The 22,943-nt window shown below is 33.4% G+C and overlaps 1 protein-coding gene across 3 annotated transcripts in view; it reads right to left on the reverse strand.

Moving 5' to 3' along the window:
- Window positions 1-1,079: 1,079 nt before the first annotated feature.
- The window catches only part of SMC6 (structural maintenance of chromosomes 6), a 32,515-nt gene continuing 10,651 nt past the window's right edge, over window positions 1,080-22,943 (reverse strand). For all 3 annotated transcript variants that reach the window (XM_084284098.1, XM_084284099.1, XM_084284097.1), the window contains exons 7-28: window positions 22,745-22,806; window positions 21,805-21,885; window positions 21,228-21,329; window positions 20,929-21,048; window positions 20,738-20,836; window positions 19,542-19,688; window positions 19,079-19,167; window positions 18,364-18,528; window positions 16,893-17,071; window positions 15,036-15,237; window positions 14,753-14,867; window positions 14,159-14,319; window positions 13,802-13,937; window positions 12,760-12,840; window positions 10,804-10,974; window positions 9,758-9,895; window positions 8,844-8,989; window positions 8,043-8,168; window positions 5,948-6,053; window positions 4,597-4,749; window positions 2,745-2,842; window positions 1,080-1,513 (exon numbers count right to left, since the gene is read on the reverse strand). In XM_084284098.1, the coding sequence (XP_084140224.1) occupies window positions 1,405-1,513; window positions 2,745-2,842; window positions 4,597-4,749; window positions 5,948-6,053; window positions 8,043-8,168; window positions 8,844-8,989; window positions 9,758-9,895; window positions 10,804-10,974; window positions 12,760-12,840; window positions 13,802-13,937; window positions 14,159-14,319; window positions 14,753-14,867; window positions 15,036-15,237; window positions 16,893-17,071; window positions 18,364-18,528; window positions 19,079-19,167; window positions 19,542-19,688; window positions 20,738-20,836; window positions 20,929-21,048; window positions 21,228-21,329; window positions 21,805-21,885; window positions 22,745-22,806 (2,786 nt within the window). In that variant the 3' untranslated portion in view covers window positions 1,080-1,404. The remainder of the gene's footprint in view (window positions 1,514-2,744; window positions 2,843-4,596; window positions 4,750-5,947; window positions 6,054-8,042; window positions 8,169-8,843; window positions 8,990-9,757; window positions 9,896-10,803; window positions 10,975-12,759; window positions 12,841-13,801; window positions 13,938-14,158; window positions 14,320-14,752; window positions 14,868-15,035; window positions 15,238-16,892; window positions 17,072-18,363; window positions 18,529-19,078; window positions 19,168-19,541; window positions 19,689-20,737; window positions 20,837-20,928; window positions 21,049-21,227; window positions 21,330-21,804; window positions 21,886-22,744; window positions 22,807-22,943) is intronic.

Below are 22,943 nucleotides of genomic sequence, written 5' to 3' on the forward strand. Positions count from 1 at the left end.
AGATCACTAGATGTAATTCCTGAAGTTAGAATGCACCAAGAAAACCAACTGCAGTTCTAGCCTATTTCCTTCAGTTCTCAGCTAGTTTTCATATTTTAGAGATACCCACAAATTTAACAAATACTTGCGTAAAAACTGAACAGCTTTAATAAACACAAAATACCATCCAGTGACTAAAACTAAATTTGGTTTTTAAATTTTGGCTACATTCACTTTAAACTTAAACTGTACAGATATTTTATTGAGGAGTTGCTATTCAGTAAATAATTCTGGAAACTATAGAGCTGTTCTTTGAATAATCTTAATGGCTCCTGTATCATCCAAAAGCAAACAAACAGAAAGAGTTATGCCTAGTGGCTGAACTCTAAATTGATTGTTTCTGAAGAGCTCCCAATAACTGCAAATTCCTGGAGAGAGGAGAACAGGACAGAAGTAAAGTTAATTTGTGGCAGTTTGAAAAACCTGGTTATTCTTTCTCCTTCTATCCTCCCAATAAATATAATTTTTTAAAAGACTCAATTTTATTTTAACAACTCAAGTATAGTCGAGGGGTGGGGCAGTGGGTTGGGTTGGGAAGCCCACAATCTAGAAAAGTTACTCTAAGTTACTGTATTATTTCTTAAAACTACGCCACTTTGCTCCTCTATATTGAAGGACTCCCATCATTTTGTTAACATAATGAATACCTGCGAACTTAGTCTGTGCAAGAATTGGAATTAAGAATATAAAATTATGAAGACATGATTTGCTAGTTTTTATAAGCACATGTCCTAAGACACACAAGCTAGTCTCTATAAAATTTAGGAATCAATACTTTTTCCTGCTCAGAAAATAAACTGAAAAAAGTTCTTCATTTTCAAAATTATGAAATTTTGGAATTATGAAAAAAAGCAGTAATTTTACACGTTCAGCTGCTTTGGTTCCGCTGTAAATAAACAAACAACGTTTTACTGCATGTATTAGCACACATTCAAGAAATAAAGCAGAGATAAGCAGAAAACGAGATTTTAAACTCAAGGCCAGTTTGAAGAGTGCAGAGACACTAAATCATTGTCACAAGTATTAGTTCCCATAGTTTATTAAAATAGTACTCCACAGTTATACAAAATACATGTCATATCCCCCTTTCTCTCCTTCCCCCAAGGAAAGAAAAACTAGTAGTTGTTCGTTAAAATAAAACCCTGAATGCTCAGTTGATATCATGAAAATTGTTCTTATCCTTGGGCTATAAGAACGCATAAAAGTAGTTCTGAGATTAAAAAAATAAAAACCAGGAACTACTTATTTTCCTGAGGGTATTTAACAAGAGAGCCTCTTATCCAGCAACAGGCAGTAGCAACTGGAATTTACAAGCATCAATGTACATTTATCCTCAATATTGTGCCATATTCATACAATTTATACTCAATCATCTTCTTCTTCTTCATTCCTATTATGGAAATTCAACTGTGTTTGGCCTCTTTCAGGGTCTTGCATTCGGAGGATTCGAATATGAGAACTCGTAGGCAGAGAACTAAAAATAAAAGTATGCATCATTTAAATAGTGCACCTTCTCCACAAATTTATTGTTTCCATTTGATTCTTTCCATTATTGGCCTTAAAATTACTGCATCTATTTTCTTGGACCCTTTTAAAACAGTAGCATGGGGTGAAGATCTGGCTTCACTGAACTGATACTGGAGCAAGACTTGAATAAAAGCTTCAGGTGACAGATCCTCAATGATACATCTCAATCCTTCAATTTTTTAACAATTAGACTATGTTAGTTACATAAAAGGTACTTTTTAAGAGAAACTCCAATGTAAGTAACAATTAAATATGGTTCTTATTTGCCTTACAGATCCTGAAGGGGCACACACTTTATATACGTATCTCTCATCATACTAAGAATGAAGTTACTAAACACATATTCTGGCTTCTCCAGTGATAGCTCCTACTATTTTATTGAATAGTTTGAGAAATTCCCTCAAAGCATTTCCACTAAGTAACATGTTGAACACCCCGTCTCCCGCCCCCGCCCTCCAGGTATTAGGAAGGCAAGATAATTACAATAAATTAACCTCATTTTGAAGATTGCTTAGGATCTTTGTATATTTTGTAGGAGAAAAGAAAAGAGAAGAGAGGAGAGAAGAGAAAATGTGATAAGAATTATCAGGCTTCACTGATTACTTCTGGCTTGTAGAGAAGAATTGGATGAATAAGGTTAGACAGTGACTGTCCCCTTAACTGGGCATAGCTTTACCACAGAATTATATGGAGGACTGTTGTTTGTTTGTTTGTTTTAAAAAGATCTGGGTGCTACAAAAAAACACAAACAAACAAACAAAAAAAAACACAACAGCAAGCTATCAGCTTGTAGATTTAAAAAAGTCAACTCAAGTAACATAAGCCTGTTAAAAGTATGGTAATACTAATAGGAAAATTAGACAAACACAAAATATTCTATCAGTTTTCTGATGGAAGACCAGGAGCCCACCTGGCTCCATGCAAGGAAACATTTCAAAAAGCTCCTCTACTTCAGATAAAATGATTCAAGTTTCACTGAATTACCACATTACATATGGGAAAGTGAAAAATATTCTCCTAAGTTCTTAAAAACATCAGCAATGAACTGCTTAACTGTTAATGTTCTACCACTGAAAATCACAAAAATTCTCCTCAGATTTCCTTCTTTCAAGTGATACTCATTGCAATACAACTTTCATGTCCTACTTCTACTAGGAAATACAACACAACATTATTACCTCATGCTTTGTGGGGTGAGCAAAATGAACTGCCGATGACGCTGAGAGTCAGCCACCTTCAGAATCATATCCATTGCAATTCTTCTGTTAACCATGTCCTAAAGACAAAATCTTTATCAGTGAATACTGCCTGTATACTTCACTGACTTCTTATTGCACAGATTAGGACAACTACCTAGTAATAAATAAATTAGAAAGTATCTTAATAGTAAGACCTACCTAAAGTAGTACATAGATGGTAAAGCTTAGCTAAACAGAAACAACACTGGAGAAATACTAGGGTTAAATTCTAAAAGCTATGAAATAAAGTTTGGGAAATCTTAAAACTTTACTTTTTAATATACACACAAAATATCTATCTATCAGAACAATCTATCAGCTTCTATCAGAACAATCACACTCCTACTCACATTATTTTTCTACCAGCTTTTATATACACGTGTAATACTTCTTTATTGGTATGCTAAGATGAACTTTATTTTAGTTGAATAACATTTCTTATAATTTTCTGCCTCAAAATTATCTGAAAGGATGTAAGGGCTACATGAAACCTAAGTTACTTTGTAGCCAGATTATTTATTTATTTATTTCTAAAAACATCCTTGCGTAGGCTTATTGAAAAATATGTATAATGTGAGGATATGATGAGCAGGGGTTAAATAACGCTCTGCTTCCACACTGTCACACATGAATCTAGCTATCTCCCTTACAAAAAGGCTGATGGGGTCCTCTTGTGGTGAGTCTCCAGGATTACAGCAGAAGTAACTACAGATGTAACGTGGAAACAGTATGGTGTGCTTAATGGCACAGCAGTAGAAAAACAAGTGTTGAGGAATTACTTACAGAATAAAAGACATCTAAGTTCTCTGCAGGGCTACAGTTTTGACTATCCATCTTTTTCTGGACATATGAATAAACTTCAGTACAACTAATTTGTAAGATAAGACAAATTGAATAAGATGATAAGATGAGAGCTTTTCAAGTTTGTTTGTGGAATCAATGATTATGTCACTGATTCTACAACAGGGAAACCTCAGACATTTAACATGCTGAAATATGTCTGCTTGACCACCTTAGATGCAGATGTTCCTTCCTGATATTCTTTATGTATAAAGTACACCGCCTGTTTTTTTTCTTTCTTCTAGGTCTTTGATTTCAGTAAATAAATCATTGATTTAATGGGTGAGGGACACTGAAGCCAAAGAAGAAAAAAAAAAATAAATATTAACTACTGTCTTTGTCTCATGGAACTAGTTCTCCAGGGAAGTGATACACAAAGATGATGTTTATCAGTTTTAGCTGCCATTAGTATTTCCTATTCGTTAATCTGAATTTCAGCATCTTGGAAAGTAGGTACAAAACAATTACCTGAGTACCAAATCATCTGCTATATCTGCACTGAAAAACTGTATATTTAACATATATATATATATATATATATATATATATATATATATATATATATATATATATCATAAAGATGTACATATATATCATAGAAGCCAAGGCATGTGCTAAGCCAAGGACTGTCACAGCATCATACAGAGGCAACCTCTGACAAAAACAGTAACTGCCCAGGGAAGTAAAAACCTTTATTTTATGATTTTTCTGCTGAACTGAGATTTGAACTTGCAGAGTAACATGATATTCCTAGTTCTTAGTGCCAATTATAAAACATTAAGCTTCAAAAGAAGTCACTAAGCTTAGTAAACAAGACCCCTAATGAGCACTTCTGTTTAATATCACTTACTGTTACCTATAGTATTTTAAATTTCTAACCAACCACAGGTCACAAATCAACTATTTTGCTAATTTATACAAATCAGAATAGCAAATGTAGTTTAAACTATACCATGTAGACATCAAATTCATCCAAACATCTGAAAGGAGATTCAGTAATGGACCACAGAGAAAGAATGAAACAAACTGTTGAGAAGGAACGTTCACCTCCTGATAACGATCTCACATCGTTAAGAGCAGATTTGTCTTCCTCTCCAGGCTGAACCTTGAAATAAAGATAATAAAATACTTTTTAAACTTGGAAACTTCCTTAAAAAAAAAAAAAAAAAAAAAAAAAGTTATTGGAACTGCAAACATGTTACATATGAACAGAGAGATCACTTGAGGAACAGCTTATGTACTTCACTGCCACTCTGGAAAGAATTCAGAATGAAATGGCTCCTAGCCATTTCTGGGATCACTGCAACTTTATCCACCATAGTAAGATACACTGAACAGATTAAACAGATGACTCTGCCAATGTTTTCTTATTAAATTCTCTATTTTAATACCTATTAAACAGATTAAATAACTGTCAACAAATGTAATTATATCACAGTAAAATCCAATAGCTACCAGCTGTAATAGAAAAGCAGGTAATTGATTCACAATAGTAGCTTAAAGGAGGAAGTTTCTTTACCAGAACAAGTGAATCGTTGTAAACAGTCACTCCCTTCCACTAATTATGATGACACCTTGTGGCACTCTCCATTCAGGATTAAGCTTCAATATTTTCTTATCTTGCTAATTATATTACTTTTAATGAACTAAGCAGGAAAATAAAGATTTTTTTTATTTTTTTCTTTTTTTTTTTATTTAAATCTTCCTTGACTATATTTAAATTTTATGCATGATAAACATGAAATATGAGTCACAAAAAACGTAAAAAGATAAAGACAGGCAATAAACTGAATCCATAAAATATGAAGTTGAGTTTTTTGGGTATCTATCCTTCACCTGTTTAATGAAGAGCGTGTCAACAAGTATTTGTGTCATCACTACACATTTTCCTCCTCAAATCCTAAAAGCAAATTCTCCCACAGAATAAATAAATAAATGCTCTGTGACTAAGACTTTCTGGGAAGCATGTTAAAAGATACAAACTTACAGAATACACAGAGAAAACATAATATTGAAGCCATCAACCACTTAAAGGCAGTAAGATGTTACACAATCATAAAAAGTAAATCTTCCTGTTATTCCATGTTATCTAGCAACATCCCTATTAAAGACAATGATACAGTTTGGCTTTATTCTTGTTTGTTTTCAACAGTGTGCTACGATTTGGCATATCACTTTTTGGAGAGGGGAGAACAATTCTATTCTTTGCAATACATGCTCTAGCAGCTGACACTAAAAGCAAACAAAAAAACAGACTATTTTAACACACATTATCATACTTCAAATAGTATCAAATAACTTACTGTTATTGAAAGTGTCTCATTCTTGTGGTCGAAAAGTATTTTTCCACAGCAAGCTCGAATGCGTAATAAGTAGTCGAAGTACAGTTTGCATCGTAAAGAAAGGAGCCTTAAATCAGTTAAATCATGCAAACAAACATTAGCTCACCAAGTTTAAAGATATTTGAAGAAGTGACAGCAAATTTTTTAATCAATGGTTTCACATCATCATCTCTTTTTCCCCAAATCTCAAACAGTTAACATTGGAGAGAAATTAAAGACGCAACATAACAAGTGTAGAAATCCAGAAGTACAGAGTTTATATTTTCTGTAAATTTAATCCCTGCTTCAATCGACTAGAAGCTTTTGACATGCTTCTTTCACAACTTCACCATGAAATAACCAGACTCCACTGCTATTTCCCTATCCACTGTTAGTGCTGCATCATTAATATAGTGAAAAATTTACAAGGACTCTGCTAGACTCCAAGAATTAAACATTGCTGATTCCCTCTGCACTCCCTTCCTTCCTCAATTCTAGTACATTATTCTCCAGCAGACAATACAACACTGTTCCTCCAAGAATTTACTATGGTTCTTTAGTACACATTAGAGTGGGACCATTCTATGATTCCATGATTCGTATTCAAATTCAAGCACTAGGAACAAGATTCAGTTTGACCCTTATAGGCCCCAAAAGGCAAGTACCAGATTCTGCTGGTACAAATTTATCAACTGGCATTTCTATACTTCCAGCACAAAAGATAGGATTCTTTTGATCATTACTATCTCTCATGATTGTATTGGCAATCCCATCCAAATCCCAGACTGAAAAGTACAAGAAGCAGAACCAATACATATATCCCTCAATTTCTGCTGAAAAAAAAATATGTATATATGTATATATATATATACATACATACACACATGTATGTATATATATATATATACATATATACAGGACAGTAAGGGACTGCAGCAAGAAAAGTAGTGCACTCCCAGTACAGACACTTGTCAGACTGACAGCTGTCAAATCACAGGACCTGAATAAAAATCCTGAATGGTTTTTCAGCATAGGGCAGAGAAAGAGCGGCTGGCCCACAATGAAGTTATGGGAGCATACCACTGATAACTAGACTTAATGAAAATGAATGATAGGCTGGATTATTTCAATGTTAGCATGTTGCTGATATTTTACTGTCCAAAACCAGTACTGAAACAGAACTGTCTTGGATTGAGCGCGCATTGCTGAGGCCTTTGGTGTGAAGAAAAATATTTGCAGCCTCAACTGACTTATGTTGTGTTTCTAGCTGTCAGTCCAGGCAGACTCTAAATTGTCAGACATAATAATATTGGTACTGGGAGCAAGATGAAGTTAAAAAAACTATGCAAGGCAAAAGTAAGGCAAAGGACTAGTAGCCGTGCTGACACAATCACTAGAACTTGGTGAGAGTCATCAGCTGTGCACTGCCTCACCTCAGAAGTATTATGGGACCTGAAATAAAAAAGGTATCATTTTTGTCTCTGTTCTGTCCAATATCAGGTAATCTGTATGATCTGTCAAGTGTGTCAGAGCACTCACTCACAGCTTCCTCAAACTGTCTCATACCTGCTGGCTTATTTAAAGCAAATATCTCTACTTTCAAGAATGTTAAAGAAAATCAAAAAAAGTACTGTCACAATGAATCTCATGTATACCTTACCATGTGTAACATATCAGTGTGTAAAATATTTGAAAATTTCCAATGATAAGGATCTGTAACTTAAGCATTAACATTTAGGCTCTGAAACAGGTTTAACTCTAAGACCATCACGAATACCATCTTTACAATACCTAATTCTCAAGGGTTTGCTCTGTAATTTACTCTGGAGTACAGGCAAAATTTACATATCACCAGTTTATTTTGTTAGCCACAGAATGCAATCTCAGACAGCACTGAACCACACACCTCTGCCAGCAAGTCAAAAGAAAATACTTTGTAGCTGTTCAGCTCTTCGTTCAAATTATAATAAATATAATCTTATGTGTGGAATAGTTGTTTGTTTATTTTCTAAAGACATTATTGAAGAAATACATACCTACATACTAATCATCTGAAATTACAGCATAATTAACTTACCTTAGGAACTGTCGATATATTCTGAATCTTTGTGTCATTATTTCTTCCAGCAGCATAATAAATCTCTTTAAGTTCTTTACTTTAATGTTTGCATCTTCGTATCTTTCCTTTGCATCAAGAAATTGCCTGTTTTAATTAACAGAAAGTCTAGCATTAGCATGCATTACATTAAAGCCAAGCAATTGCTGAAAAAAAAAAAAAATAAAACATTCACACACAAAACAAGTTTCATGAGGCTCTAAGTTAAAGCTAAAAGCATTTCAGCATGTTAGGTAAGCTATCTTTCATGAATGAAAACAAGTCAAATTACTATATTTTACCTCAGTTTGTTTTCCTTTTAAATGGAAGCTCTCGCACTAAGGAGAAATAACGATTGGACTCCCCATATCTATGAGGAATGATTTCTTGAAATTGTTTTCTTGAAATGCAGTCAAAACCTCAAGTAACTGCCTAAATTCTACATTAGCTACTCAAACTAGAAGCATGCTTAATGCTCAGTGCATCCCAGAGCAAGTGAGCTTTGTTCACACCACCATAGCTGGGGTACCTCTAAATACTAAAAGAGCAAGTGTCTGATTATTAGTAACCTGAGAGTATCAACCCTGTGTAAGATCACTACAGGGGCAGTTCAACTCTCCTAAGACCATTCAGTACTGATTGGCTGTACAATCATCACAGCACGTTTCTACGTCTTCATACATCACTTAAGTATTAAAACACATAAATTCAGTATAAGAAAACTGTTGTTTCCCCAGTCTCTTCCATCTTACCTGAACGAGACAGACATTAAAGATGACTTACTGTATTATTTCTTCTCTGTTCCCATGGTGATTTTTTTTTGAATTTATCCGCTCTCTTAAGCAATTCATTTCTGCATCCAGACTCTTAACAGTTCTGCTGACTTCTATGCGCTCTGCATAGATTTGCCTAGCCTGGGCAGTTTTTTCCTACGGTAATGTTTGAAATTCAATTGTTACTTGTTGCAAAGACTAACAGACTTTTTAAACCAAGTATTTTGTCCTATGGAAAAAAACAAGGCCTCTAAAAAAAAGCAGTTTTCATATTGTTCTTTGTGTACAGTCATTACAGCAAATTTACTGTTATTGTCAACAATTTTACTCTAAATGTTCATTCATATGTAGGTAGTTACTTCAGTGCTAAGAACTGTAACCACGTGAGAATTTTTCATATGTTCACAGTTCTTGATCTAATGCAAATAAATAAGGAACTAAATGCACTCTATTTCAACAGGGCCTAATCTTCCAGAAGTCTTCAGGAATGTGACCATAGAGTTTGTCAGTAAAGCCAGATTAGTGAAGTATGCAAAAGATCAGGCATGTGATCTGTACGAGAAAAAATGCTAGCATCCAAAAAGCAAAACAATATTATTCAATTTAACTTAAAATATGTATTTTAGGATTAAAGCATTCTAATCTTTGCATTGCATAAATGTAGCAAAATGAGTCCCAGGTAGATAACCATTAACTTATCTATCAAGACTGAGATGGTGCTCTGCCAGACAGAGAGATCTTGATTCATTTATACAAAGTGAATTTTACTTGATTTAGACATGAACAGCCTAGAATACAGCTAAGAAAATACACAGTTTAACTGGGCATTAACATGGTTTGTATGTTGTACAAGAAGAATGATTTATTACTAAGTTTTCAAAGGATCTTGACCGTAAAACTTCCATTAAAAATAAACAAACTTACCTCTAATTCTTTTTCTTTGGCAGCTAGTAATTCTTTATGTTTTTTTATGCAAGCCAAATGTTCTTTCTTCCTGTCTTCATAGTGCTGCCAACGACGTTTTCTGTTTTCCACCTCCGAGTCCGCTTTGCTTAATTCATCCTATTTTTGAATACCTCAAGATTTGAGAAGTGTACTGTATAGGGTAGATTCCTAAGCATCTCTCAAATATGTACACACCTTTCACAGGTTATCAGGTTATCATGCTGTTTTGTTTATTTAACTATTGTGACAAAAAATAAAATATAACTAATATATTTTTCAGTTGCCATCCTTAACTATTTCCTTCCCGTTTGCTCTTGCTTCCTTAATTCTAGCTGACTAAATATCAATACACAATTTATGTGAGGTATACAAGAGATTCCTACAGTGATAATTCTGACTTTTTCCTCATTACATACAAGTTTCCTCATTCTACAACTTTAGAATACCATTTATATGCTGGACTCTGTTATTTTCATTTTCAAACCATTAATTCTTGAAAGCATAAGATTATCAGGATTCTATTTGCCAATACCAAAATTTTGCATTTACCTTCAATTTGCTACTTATCTCAAGCCTTGTTAATTCTCTGCGATTTCCAGGTCTCTTTCATACAAAGCTACAAAATCTATTTTGAAAACTGACCAAGTGTGCATATTCTTAGCCATGCCTTAGCAGAAACAAACAAAAAAAAAAAGCCAAAACAACAGATATGATGTACTTAAAGGAGAAATTCAATTAAACCATTTTTCCTGCTTTTTCAATTCCTGACTAAAACCACTTGAAAACAAAATAACCTCTCTTTAAACCTGAAATATTACAGCAACTAAACTTAACAATCAACATTATCTTCAAAATACTGCCAAGCTTATTTCTTGACATAATTTAGAGGGAACGCCCTACTTCTATGTTCAAGGGCAGCTCTTAACTGTATTAGGAACAAACATTCTTTTCTCCTGCCTCCATTTAACCTCATTCCTGTTGCCACACAAAGGGAACAAAAAAATACAATATGGAGTTATCAGTACCTTAATCGGACCAGCAATTTCTTCTACTTGATGAATTTTTTCTTTTATTTCTTCAAATCTTTTTTCGGCCTCCTGGAGAATATTGTTCAGTTCTTCCATTCTTCTGCTTTGCTCCTGCATTTCTTTTTTTGCAGATTCCATCTTTTTTTTATTTTCTTCAGACACATCTTCCTGTCAAAATATTTTAAAACGAAGAGCGAAAGGAGTCCATATATTTGCACATTACGTGATTTTTATTTTATTATCATTACCAGGGTATAGGCAATACTCTAAGCTCTCTAACGAGAATAAAAACAGCTCAATGTAATTGCCATGAAGGCTCAAAAGAACAGATGGATAAATTATCTTGAAAGCCACTAAATCATATAGCAAAAGAAAATGTGGAACTTCTTTATCTGAGTGAAAATTAAGCTGACTTAATTTGGGAGTTGATGGCTAGGATTTTGTGAAGAATTAGCCATGCTAATGATTTACTACAGTAATTTACTAAACAAAGAACATTATGGCTTCCTTCTGGATCTGTGACGGAGGACGTACATTCCATATACAGAGGAATATAGGAAGAGGAAGTGGATTTTCACTGTTCCCTAGAAAATTATACCATTCCTAATTGATTACTACTATAGATACTTTCTGCTCTGAAAAGACAAATGCTCCAAAACTTAAGAAAAAATATGTAAGCGAAACCTTGTATTGTGCTAATATTCTTTTTCACAATCAGACAACTGGGAAATCAATGTAGGAATGAAAGAAATAAGTGAAAGAACAGCAAATACTACATAGAAGTGATCAGAAAGTGCAGAAAAAAATACCAACGAAAATCAAAGAAAAGACTAAGGAGAAGTAAATATGTAAAACTACCAGCTGCATAAGACTATTGTCAGAAGGCAACAGTAAAAATTCTGTTGTTGAATAATTGTCAATTTTTTTTTCAATCACAAGAAATAAAAAGATACTCCCCTACAAAGAAATATGATCTTTTCAATTCCATTTAAAGGACAAACAATGTACATTTTCCTAAACCAACAAAACAAGATTTGAAACAAAACCTAAGAGTTCACAGAATCTCTATCTCCCAATTCTTTACTTTTTGAGTATGTTGTGAAGGGTTTACTCACATGAATATGTTCACTTGCTGAAAGACAACTTACTGTAAAGCTATAAGGTTATGGAAGTTACCATCTCACTGATCCCATGGCATGGAATTTAACCAAAACAATTGTAGTCAGCATTAACAGCATTTGTCAGACTGACTCTATGAATTAAGATCTTGATTGTTTGTAGACACTAGCTTATTACAGAGGAATAGCTAAAATTCCATGGCCACCAACAAAAATTATAATAGATTACCAAACATTTTTACTCTATTCTTAAATTGCTAACTATATATTCTAAGAACATGGATAAGCACTTCGTAGGAATCACAATAGTGCAATCCTTTCTTAGGCTTTTAACTTTAAAACTGCATGATGAGTTTACTATAAACCAAGAAACTGTGGATACAGGACAGAGAAACAGTGCTGTGACATAATTTACGCTAAAGAGTGATCTTCATCTATGCTTCTAAGATGCTAATTCTGTCCTCCAAACCTACATCACTGCTCCCCCCCCCCGCCCAGAGTTTTATGGCACTGCGTATCTGGAATGATGAAAGAAAATGCACAGAACATCTCTTTATAACACCACCTTGCCTTCCATAACCCTGCAGTACCATTGGTTTGAAGAAGGTGATAAATAGAGGAAAATCCAAACAAACAAATGAACACTCACCAAAAATACTGCCATTACAATAATTGCACACTTTCTCTCAAATATAACATTTTTCACTATTTTATCCAACTTGTGCCCTGGATGGTAATCTACAGTATTTAGTTGTTTCTTATTTAAAATAGTTATCAACATTCAAAGACATTATTTCACATCCCTATTAGACGTAATTCAATATTTTTTTCTTACCAATATTCGGATGTCCACTGACTGGTTTTCTTCTGTATTCTCAAGATCTGCTATTTCTGCTTTTGTTGTTCTTATTTTTATCTGGAAAAAAATATATTAAGTTTACCTTACAAGAAAAGATCGTATAAATTCATTGAAGTCAATACAGAAAGTAATATATTCTTTTAGCTTCACTACTGCCTACGGAAGAACATTCTTCCCACTTACCTATGGAATCCATTTTAATAAGGCAGAACTTGCCCTGAAAGTAACATGCACTTTAAAATCATTATTACTACATTTCCTTTCAACATGAATAAAATATATTTCATGTCCTTCAAATACTTGTCTTCATCAAATTAATAAGAGTTCACGTGCCGCTTCTCTGCTGGTTATTTGCAATTTACTTAATAAAGTATACATTAGCATTTTAGTTATATAGTATTTACCATCTTACGCTGCCTAACAGTAGTATCATCAGCCACCACATATATATCCTACCTACCAGAACTGGAAATCACGTAGAAAACAAAGATTAATGGTTGTAAATGGTTTATACAGAAAATCAGATTAAGCCAAAGTCTAAAAGCATGAAACACTCAATTTATTAAAACATGTAAAGAACGTAAATGAAGAGCACAAAGAGAAACAAGATTCTAGGAATTAACAGGCAAGACTCGATAGAAATAAAGGAGAAAGCAGGAAAAATAAACTTGTATCAAATTTTGCAGCAACTTCCTTCCAACTCCTTTCTTGCACCACAAAAAACAAGTAGAAATTTCATTTGTGAGATTTAGTACAACTGAAAAAAAAAGATACTATACAGAATAACAGCAACATATGCCAGGACTGATATGACTTGAATCACTTTGTCCTAAACAATGAAAACATCCTCTAGATAATAGCAAGCAGACCCTTGTGTTTTTGCACAAGCACCAAATGAACAAAGGTAAGCATAAATATTGAAAAACTATCACCCGCTCAAATTATAGTATAGAAGTCAAAGTGAAACAGGAAAAAAAAATGATTAACGCCTAAAGATTAACACAACACCTATTTTTACCTGTAGTTCTTTTTGGTGTTGTCGATGACGATGAAGATGATCTTCATTCCGCCTAATCTCATTTTCAATGGAATACAAATGTCGCTGACATGCTGTCAACCGTGCCTTCCTGTTTGCAACTTCACTCTCTAAATGACTTGGAAAAAAAAAAATTGATACTGAGATATTATATACATACAAAAACACAGACATACACGTATAAGTTATTGAGTGACCAAAAAAAGTACATGGAGAAACAGGAGAGTAGTGGAGGGTGGAAGTTTCTCATGCACATACATCTAAATAGAAAAATATGCAATTCTACTATTCATGTCAACAAATGCACATTTTAGAGAAACAATGTAAAAAGATGCTTACTTTATTTCTGCTTCAACATTTTTGCTGAGATACTTGGGTCTGCGGTAGTCAGAAGAATAGTATCGCCTGTCAAATACTTGATCCCCTTCAACAGTGAAAGCTTCTCTACAATTTCTTGGAGGATTATTAGACTGCATTACTTCACGAGCTTTACGGCTACTCTGAAAAATACAATTGCCTTATCATACCTATAGAAAATCCACCATAATTAAAGATATTACTTTAAAACTAACGGAGAAGTTCTCTCACTCAGAAATCATTTACATTTCTAATGAAAAATAAGAAACACAGTAATGAAAGAATAATTTTAGAGTATGTAGCATTAAGAATCTGAAAAGGCATTGGTGTACGGACTGCATTGTTACACAGATAACTGTTGCAGTTATTGTCTTTACGGACCTCACCTCAGTGTCTGTAAGTTATGCTTCTGGGGATGGAAAAATAAAAAAAAAAAAAACAACAAAAAACAAAACCAGAAAGTCACCACACCTCTACCTGCCTGTCACAGACAAAAACCAGAGGAGGAACTGGATATAGACTATATAAAGAGACAATGCCTTTCTTTAGAGGCCAGTAGGGAGGGGAGAGTCTTACTTTAATCAGCAGGATTTTTTCTATACCCCTCATATCAATCAAACAGTTGGCAACCACTGGATCATCTATTTCCAATGCTGTAAGAACTGATGGGAATTCTGGATGGTGAACTCCTCTAAAAAAAAAAAAAAAAAAAAAAAAAAAAAAAAAAAAAAAAAAAAAAAAAAAAAAAAAACATAAATTTGACATTAAATTCTTTGAATCAAAATTATACATAGTTCTTTCAAATTGATAACAATTGATAACACTGTAACTATGTAACAAAATTCAAAATGTAACTTACCTGTGTCTAACATCATAAACTTTATCCTGAAATTTATTTACAATTATTGAAGGTCTAAGCCCACGTGGATAATGATTTGCCATCAGCTGCTGAAGAACTCTTTCATCACTATGATTATCACAGCAAAATGCCTGAACTAAGCTCTTTAAACAAGATTCAATAGCCAAGGACAGTTCAGCCTCTTTCGGATGAATGAAAGCACCTATACAAACAAACAAGACAAGGCTTTAGGAGCTTTGTTCCATAACATATACTTACATAATGCATTTTTACCGCTGTGTTCTTGTTTTCATTTTTTTCTTTCCTTTTTAAAGGCTCTGAAATAAACCTTTATTACAAGAAGGAAAAAAAAGAGTTCACTAAAAAAGAAATTGCTCTACAACAGACAAGCTACCCTGACAACATACATAATTTGTCTTCCTAGAGGCCTGCGCTTCTTTTGTTTTTGTTGTTTTAAGTTCTTTGAGAGGCCACTAACTCCATTAAGATACTAATTTGATGGCAGCAGAGCAAGAGTGTGTCATGGCAAAGACTACTTATTAACTGCTCCAAGGGTGAAGGCAGAGGAAAACTATGCTATAAGTCAACATGAGGATTTCATTGTATCACCTGTCATCAGTAGCAGTGTTCACACATCCCCATCCTGCAGTAAACACCTAGTTTTCCAAGTACCTACAGTAGATAAGATACACTGACAGCCACACATAGAACTGACTCTTTCAACTGTACTACTTCAATAATTAAACTGAACTGTTTTTGTGTGTTTTTCTATTGCTGTTTTTGTTTAGTACACCAGGCAGGATTTTTTTCCTCCATTTCCCTAACTTTTATCAGACCTATGAACTAGAAAAACTGCTTTTCTAATAACTATTTATTTACTCTATGTTTTAAAAGTTCACTGCATTGCAACACATCACTGAAACACCCAATCCCCATCATTATCTTAAACTATTCCTCCATTGGTGAGTAGGAAGATTTTGAGGGATGAGACCTTCCTGCAACACACCTCACCAAGCAAGCAGCATCAAGACCTTACAGCCAGACTTAACTCTCCCCTGGAATTCCTGTTAGCATGGTCGATCTAATCTAAGAGCAAAGTCCTCAGCTAAGCATCTCCCTACCTTATGATACTTGGCAAGCCCCTTCAAATGTCATAATTCCACTCAAAACTCTCCTGCTCTGCAACACCATTCTGAAATGTATTTTACAATGTCTTCACAAAATAAACAATTGGAGAGTTGGCATGACAGCCAAAGAATTTTTTGATTTAAGATGTCTTCAGAAGAAAATTACCCAGACTCAAAGGGGAACAGCTCTAAGATAACAGCATAATCTCCCAAAGTCTCCAAACTTCTTCCCAGAAGTCCTAGAAATACTGCTAGTATCACACAGTTTAGCCAGATGCCCTTTCCTGAGTATAAGTGAGCCTTTCATGCCATCCAAATTTAAAAGCAGGAAACCTTTTAAACCCCCAAACTCATTTTTTTCCACAAATAGCCTGAAAGGATGAATTAAAACAAGATCAGTAACAAGCCATGAAACCAAGCCAAAGTTATGAGGTTGTGTAGGAATTGAAGGGATAGCAAGTTTCACATTGTAACTGCATAAAATACCATAATAAAAACAGCTGCAAAATTAGGAAAGACAGATTTTACCTAAATAATATGATAAAAAGGACAGAAGCAAAAGATAGTCTACCAAAACAAAAATTTTAGTCCAGGAATTACAGAAGATATATTTTGAACTCCCTCAATAACAAATAGCTTTTCTAAAAGTTCATTGTTGCCAGCAGCAGCCATTCAAGTAAACCTGTACAGAAATATTCCAAAAACTGTATTTTTCAGCTGTTATTCTTACCTAAAGGTCCAACAGGTTTGCGTTTAAAGTGTCCTTGCCTGTAGGCTGTTTCAACTGCTTCAAGAAATGATGGTACATGTTGTCCAAATCTTTTAAAGATATTTGTTTTACTATCTCTCAGCTCTCTCAGCTGTTTCTGCTTAGCATCCAATTCTTGTTTCATATCACCCTCTTCTCTCCTAAAAGAAGAGATTTTTTTTCAGTAGCAGCAGCTTATGAAGTCTTAATTTTAGAGAAATAATTGTGGTCTTATTTTTTTTTAAGTATTAATATAATAGGATAGCATGAGAAGACCTCCATACATCAAAGTAGAACTAGTTACAAACCCACAATTATTTTAGAGCTTTAAGAAACATGAGACAAAAAAAATAAAAAAAAAAAAAACACAAGATGCCACTTTGCAACATAGCTTTATGTGACTTTACCATGGTGAAAGGTACGAAGAGAAGAGCACAACACAGATAAAAATGCTAAAGCAGATGTAAAAACACCAAAATTATATCAAGCAGTACAGAATGCTAGAGATACATATTGATAAACAATTTTACTTGGTGAAAAAAAACAACCGAAGCAAAAAGCACAACAGCAAGACAATATTCTAAGATGAATTTTGTCTTACAGAAAGACACCTAACAAACTGTAAATTTGTATTGTGCATTATTTACACAGTAATACATGTTATAAACAAAAAATGACAACAAAGTAAAAGATCAATACTACTTTCTATTTTCATATTTCAATTTCACCCTCTTCTACAAAGGTCTTCAACAGAAGAAAGAAAATACTGTCTTTGATATTTGGTAAAAGATGTTTTGTTAATAACATATCATGTATAATGGGCAACAATTCTCAAATGTCTTTAAACAATAAATGGCAACATAACCATAACCCCCTCCGGTAACCACTGCTCAAGTTCAGGTTTCCAAATCACAGCATATAAATGCTTTGTTTTTCTAGTTCATTTATGAGTTAAATAGACATTTGAAGCAAGTGGTTTAAAGTCTCCATAAATTTACATGTAATTATAGATACAATAATTATCTTTAAGTGTATATAATTTGTTACATCACGTTGTAGATCTGACGATGTCATACCGGGATTTACTAGCATATAAAACATGAAAATAATGCAAATCATAGTCCCATAAGGTGATGATACGAGAATAAGTGACAGACAATGGGAAGAAAGGAGGACATCAAATTGCAGCATAGATTTAAACCAGGCTTTAAATTAGTATTACCTTTCATCTTTAATAACATAACGGTTTTGTTAATTCTCCAAAAGTTTCTGAATTTAGCCATACTCTGCGGAGAAAAGTTTAGCAATTCCTAAGATCAACTAGGAAGGAGAGGGAAACAACAAACAAAAGCAAATATAGAAACTGAAGCCTCATACTCGAATGCAAGGAAATGAAGGTATATAAGAGATGATCTCTCATAATTTGAAGTAAAAAATAACATCTCTAACTTACCTAAGTTTAGCATCTTCTTCCTTATGTTTATAAATAGCCTGCTGAAACTGATCCATCTGTTGGCCAATCATCACTTCTTCATCATGAAACGCCTGTAACTTTTCCTTTAACTGTGCAATTTTCCTTTGTTTTTCCATCTTTTCAGGAACTGAAATCCTATTAGCACTAGAAGAGATCACACTTCAATATTTTAAAAACTGCACTATAATTTGCAGGGTTTACTTAATTTTAGTTAAAATGATAAAAGTTTTAACAAAATACTACTTCTGATATGTACTTACAAACTTTTAGTACATCACATATAGATAGATCTATGAATCAAAAAAATGTATTTAAGATTCAGAGCATTCACAAGATCTACAAATCAGAGTGATCTTTTTCATTTTAAATTTGCAATCACACAATTCTCACATTACATTCCTATAATAACTGTTTTAAAGAGTATTTGTTTTGCAACACTGTATAAGCTAGAAAAATGTATACTGTCACCAAGGAAAAAGAAAAGCTTTTTTCTGCCCAATTGCCTCATGACCTTCCAGTCAAAATCTTGGCATACAAAGAAGCATGGACAGAGACATTTAAATGTTTAATCTTCAGAAGGGTCTAGTTAAACAACTGTTTTCTGTTACTACAGATTTTCTCATTAATCAGAAGAACTCACTCTGTATATATCTATACAGTAAATATACACCATAATCACTGTATCTGTATTTACCTGTTTTTCATTTCTTCAATTCGATTACGCAGCTGTTCATCATCTTTTCCCAGACGTTTCAACTCAGTTTTGACACGGTTATAAAGTACCTGTGAAGGAAACAGGACATTATCTTAGCAGAAACAAGAATAATTTCAAGACAGAAATACAGTTTTGAGAAAGTAAACAAGGAACTGCATCTGAACAAACAATTACTAATACTTCCAATAATAAAAAAAAAAATCAAATTAACTGTTATACCTTCCTTTTTACACTCTCTAATCATATGCTGACTGAAGCTGTCCATTGCTTAACACCTGCGTAGAGATATAAATTCTATGACCCTGAAGAAAAGCTACTTGCCAATCAATCACCTTTTTGAATTACACATTCAGGAAGCTTAGACATAGAAGCATATACGGGTAGACAAGGAAGAGAATTAAGGCTTTAAATCAGTATCAACATTGAAAGTTGCTTTGCCTACCTCAGCTTCATTAACTGCTTTTCTTCTTGCCTGCACATCAGCTTTTAATAAAATACACTGAGGTTGCAGGGTTTCTGCTTCTTCATTTATTGTTACTAATTTCTCTTGTATTGTTTTGTACTTCTCCTCTGCTTCATTTACTTTAACCTTTAGGACAAAAAGAAAATAATATGCAAGTAGTAATGAAACAAAATTTTCTGCAAAACCTCTTCATGCTACAGAGGAAGTATGACCTAAAAGAATCCATCTGCTGACACATCTCACAAGTCATTCACAATATGCAAAGAGGAAAATTAATATAGGAACACACTCAGGAAACCAAAGACTATCAAATCTTTTTTTTTTTTTTTTTCTTACTTATGCTTTACTCAAAACACAGGACTCTAACTACAATAAGGCCAAATGGAGAGAGGTGAGACCAGTATCCAGACAATGTTTCTTCAATATTACACATACATGTTTGGCCATACAATAAAAAAATACTTAAATTTTAAAACAAATATGTACTTTTAGGTGTTTTTTTTTTTTTTTCCAATATTTAAAAAAGTGCCAATTCAGAGAATTTGGAGAAGTTTCAAAAGACTGAAAAGTTTAAAATAACAGTGCCTAGTATTTCCCTGCAAATGATACATGTCATTGCAATTCTGAATGTTTTGCAATATTATTCTTTTCTGCTACCTCCAGAAGTTTTAAGTACCATCCAAAAAGTCTGTTTAATTTCCAGATGTCTCCTGGAATCAGACATTCATCTTCAGTGCACTGAAAACTAAGGAAACCTAACATGACACATCTCTGAAAGATACTCTGCTGTTAAAAGGCACAGGCACTGAAGGAGTACTCTCAACAATGAAACAATTTCAGTTCACATTCATTGGGATAAGCAATGGTAGCCATCCAAAATTCACAGCAAAAGTAGTGTAATTATACCTAGATCTAAAGCATCAGCATGAAAACCACTCATATAAACCCCTATTAAAAAGCAGAAAACTAGTCCTAGTATTTTTCTCCAATTGGATGTGGAATGCAAACATTTGCAGATGGTAAACACCAGTATCTATAAGACTACAGAGCCTTGAAAAAAGCCTAGAAAGTCAGTTTACAAGCTAAAGGAGAAGCATAATTTTCAATATTATTTCTATTCTTAAGCGAAGAAAGCAAAACCAAAAATTGAAACATAGTTTAAACTTTATATGTACCTGGCATTCCTCTAGCTTCTGATCAAACTTTTCTGTATTTCCTTCTTCAGCTCTGATGCCTTCTCTGATTGGCTGTATTTCTCTTTCCATCTCACCCACCTAAATATTAGCACATATCAGAATGCCTTCAGCAGTTTAGGAATAATTTAAAGTTGGTTTTATACGTGGAAACATTAGAACAAGGAACTTACCACAGCCCATGCCATTTTATGTTTCAACTCTTCAAGATGATTTCGCATTTCATTAACATACCCAATGCTTTTGTAACGTTCCTTTTTTTCATTATAAAGCTGCTTAAGCTCTTGAAGACGCTTTAAAAAAAAAAATTCAATTGTAGAAGCATAATGCTACAATGCAATATGAAATGTTGGAAAGAATTTTTTTTTGAAAGTTTAACTTTGACTAAGAACAAGCCAAAACTACATACTTTTAACTATTAGCTATTTCAGTGCTCAAACCTGTGTTAATAATTACTGCAACTTTAACATACCTCTTCTCCTTGTTCTATCTGAAGACTTGTATTTTCTTTAGTTTTCATAATATATGAATAATCTTCTTTCATTTGCTCCAGCTGAGTCGCCTTCATAAAAAACTATAAAAGAATAAAAAGATGCAGATGTCAAATATATTAGTTTACCTAAGTGAACTTTACATAATTACCATGGGAAGACCACTCATCCCAACTGCTATGTACAGTAACTGATACATTAAGCAAAATAACTGGTGAGGTATTTTTGAATAATGAAGCAACTCAGCAGCATCCTAGAAAATTTAATAATTTGGTCAATACTTTTAGAAAAAAGAAACTTCAAATAACTGTTTCTGCAAGTGGATGACTGCTACAATCAGGTAATTAAAATCAAGAATTCTGAAAGTTTTTTTTTTTTTTTTTTCCCCCCCCCCCCCCTCCAAATGACAGCTCTAAAATTTTCAAACCTGTATTTTTTGTTTCAAATATTTCTCTTTATTTTCCTGGAGTGCATTGTGTCTTTTTTTTAATTACCTGAACCAAACTGACTAAAGTTACCTTTTAACATTTAATCAATGTATTAAAAGATTTTTCTTACCTTATACTTGTCACCTTCATTTTTAGACTGTAAGAAGTGCTTACTCATCTCTTGAGTTAAAACAGACATGGGATTATCTACCTGTAATGTTAGATGCACTACTTTATTTTTATTTTAGAAAAAAGAGATACCATGTAACTGCGATTAGGGTTGGGATGGGAACCATATGCGCGTACACACACACACACAGACACACACACAAAAAAAGAAACAACCCACACTCCTAACACAAATTTGAATCAAAAAAATGACTTTTGAGGAACTGTTTTCAGGGAAGAAAAACGTCTTCTGGAAAGTGCTTGTTTTATCTATTTATTTAACAAGATTAACATTGGGAATTTCATCCAATGCCATTTAATTTGTCTTCATTTAATTGCCCAAAGTACATCATTCAATTCAATCAACTGTCCAATATATTCTTCCAGAAGTTCCCACAACATAAAATCAATACATAGTAAATGAAATTTATATTATTTGACAAGCTGAATATTTTGAATGTTTTATACTTGATGTACACTACCTAATCTTTCCTTAATCACATAGGCAGCAAAAAAATAAGAAATACATGTAAAAAAAGTCTACCACATTTCTGCAATAGAAAAAGTTGAAAAAAATCATCAGGGGAAAAATAAATAAATAATAGGGTCCAGGTATGTAAGAAACCTACATAGGCTAAGACTTTCATTAATATGATACATAACCCAAAGTTTGCAGATTACACCAAAAGTTTACTTGTCTGATACAGAGTCTTATTCTGCACGATATGAGGTTCATAAAATTTTAATTTTCTTTTGCCTTCGGGAGTGATCATGAAAGAACATGCAAAAGGTGAACTTCTCTTATTACACAAAATGAAGCATTGCATTTAAAGAATTATAAAATATATGTATTAATATAGTACATCTTAAATTACACAGAATGTAAACACTGCATCAATTACCTGTATGTTAAAGTGATCCAGTATTCCTAAGAGTTCCTCTTTCTTGGAAGAAACTACGGTCCCTGAGAGAGAGAATAACAATTGGTCCAAAGAAAAGAGACATGCAACCTTCCAATCTTTTGTTCAATCTAGTGCTTCTTACTGAAGATAAATGAGATTAGTATTTTTGTAGCATTGCTTTATTCCTAAACAATATATA

This window comes from Netta rufina, assembly GCF_964035555.1.
Source record: "Netta rufina genome assembly, chromosome: 3".
In the NCBI taxonomy this organism is placed as follows: domain Eukaryota; kingdom Metazoa; phylum Chordata; class Aves; order Anseriformes; family Anatidae; genus Netta; species Netta rufina.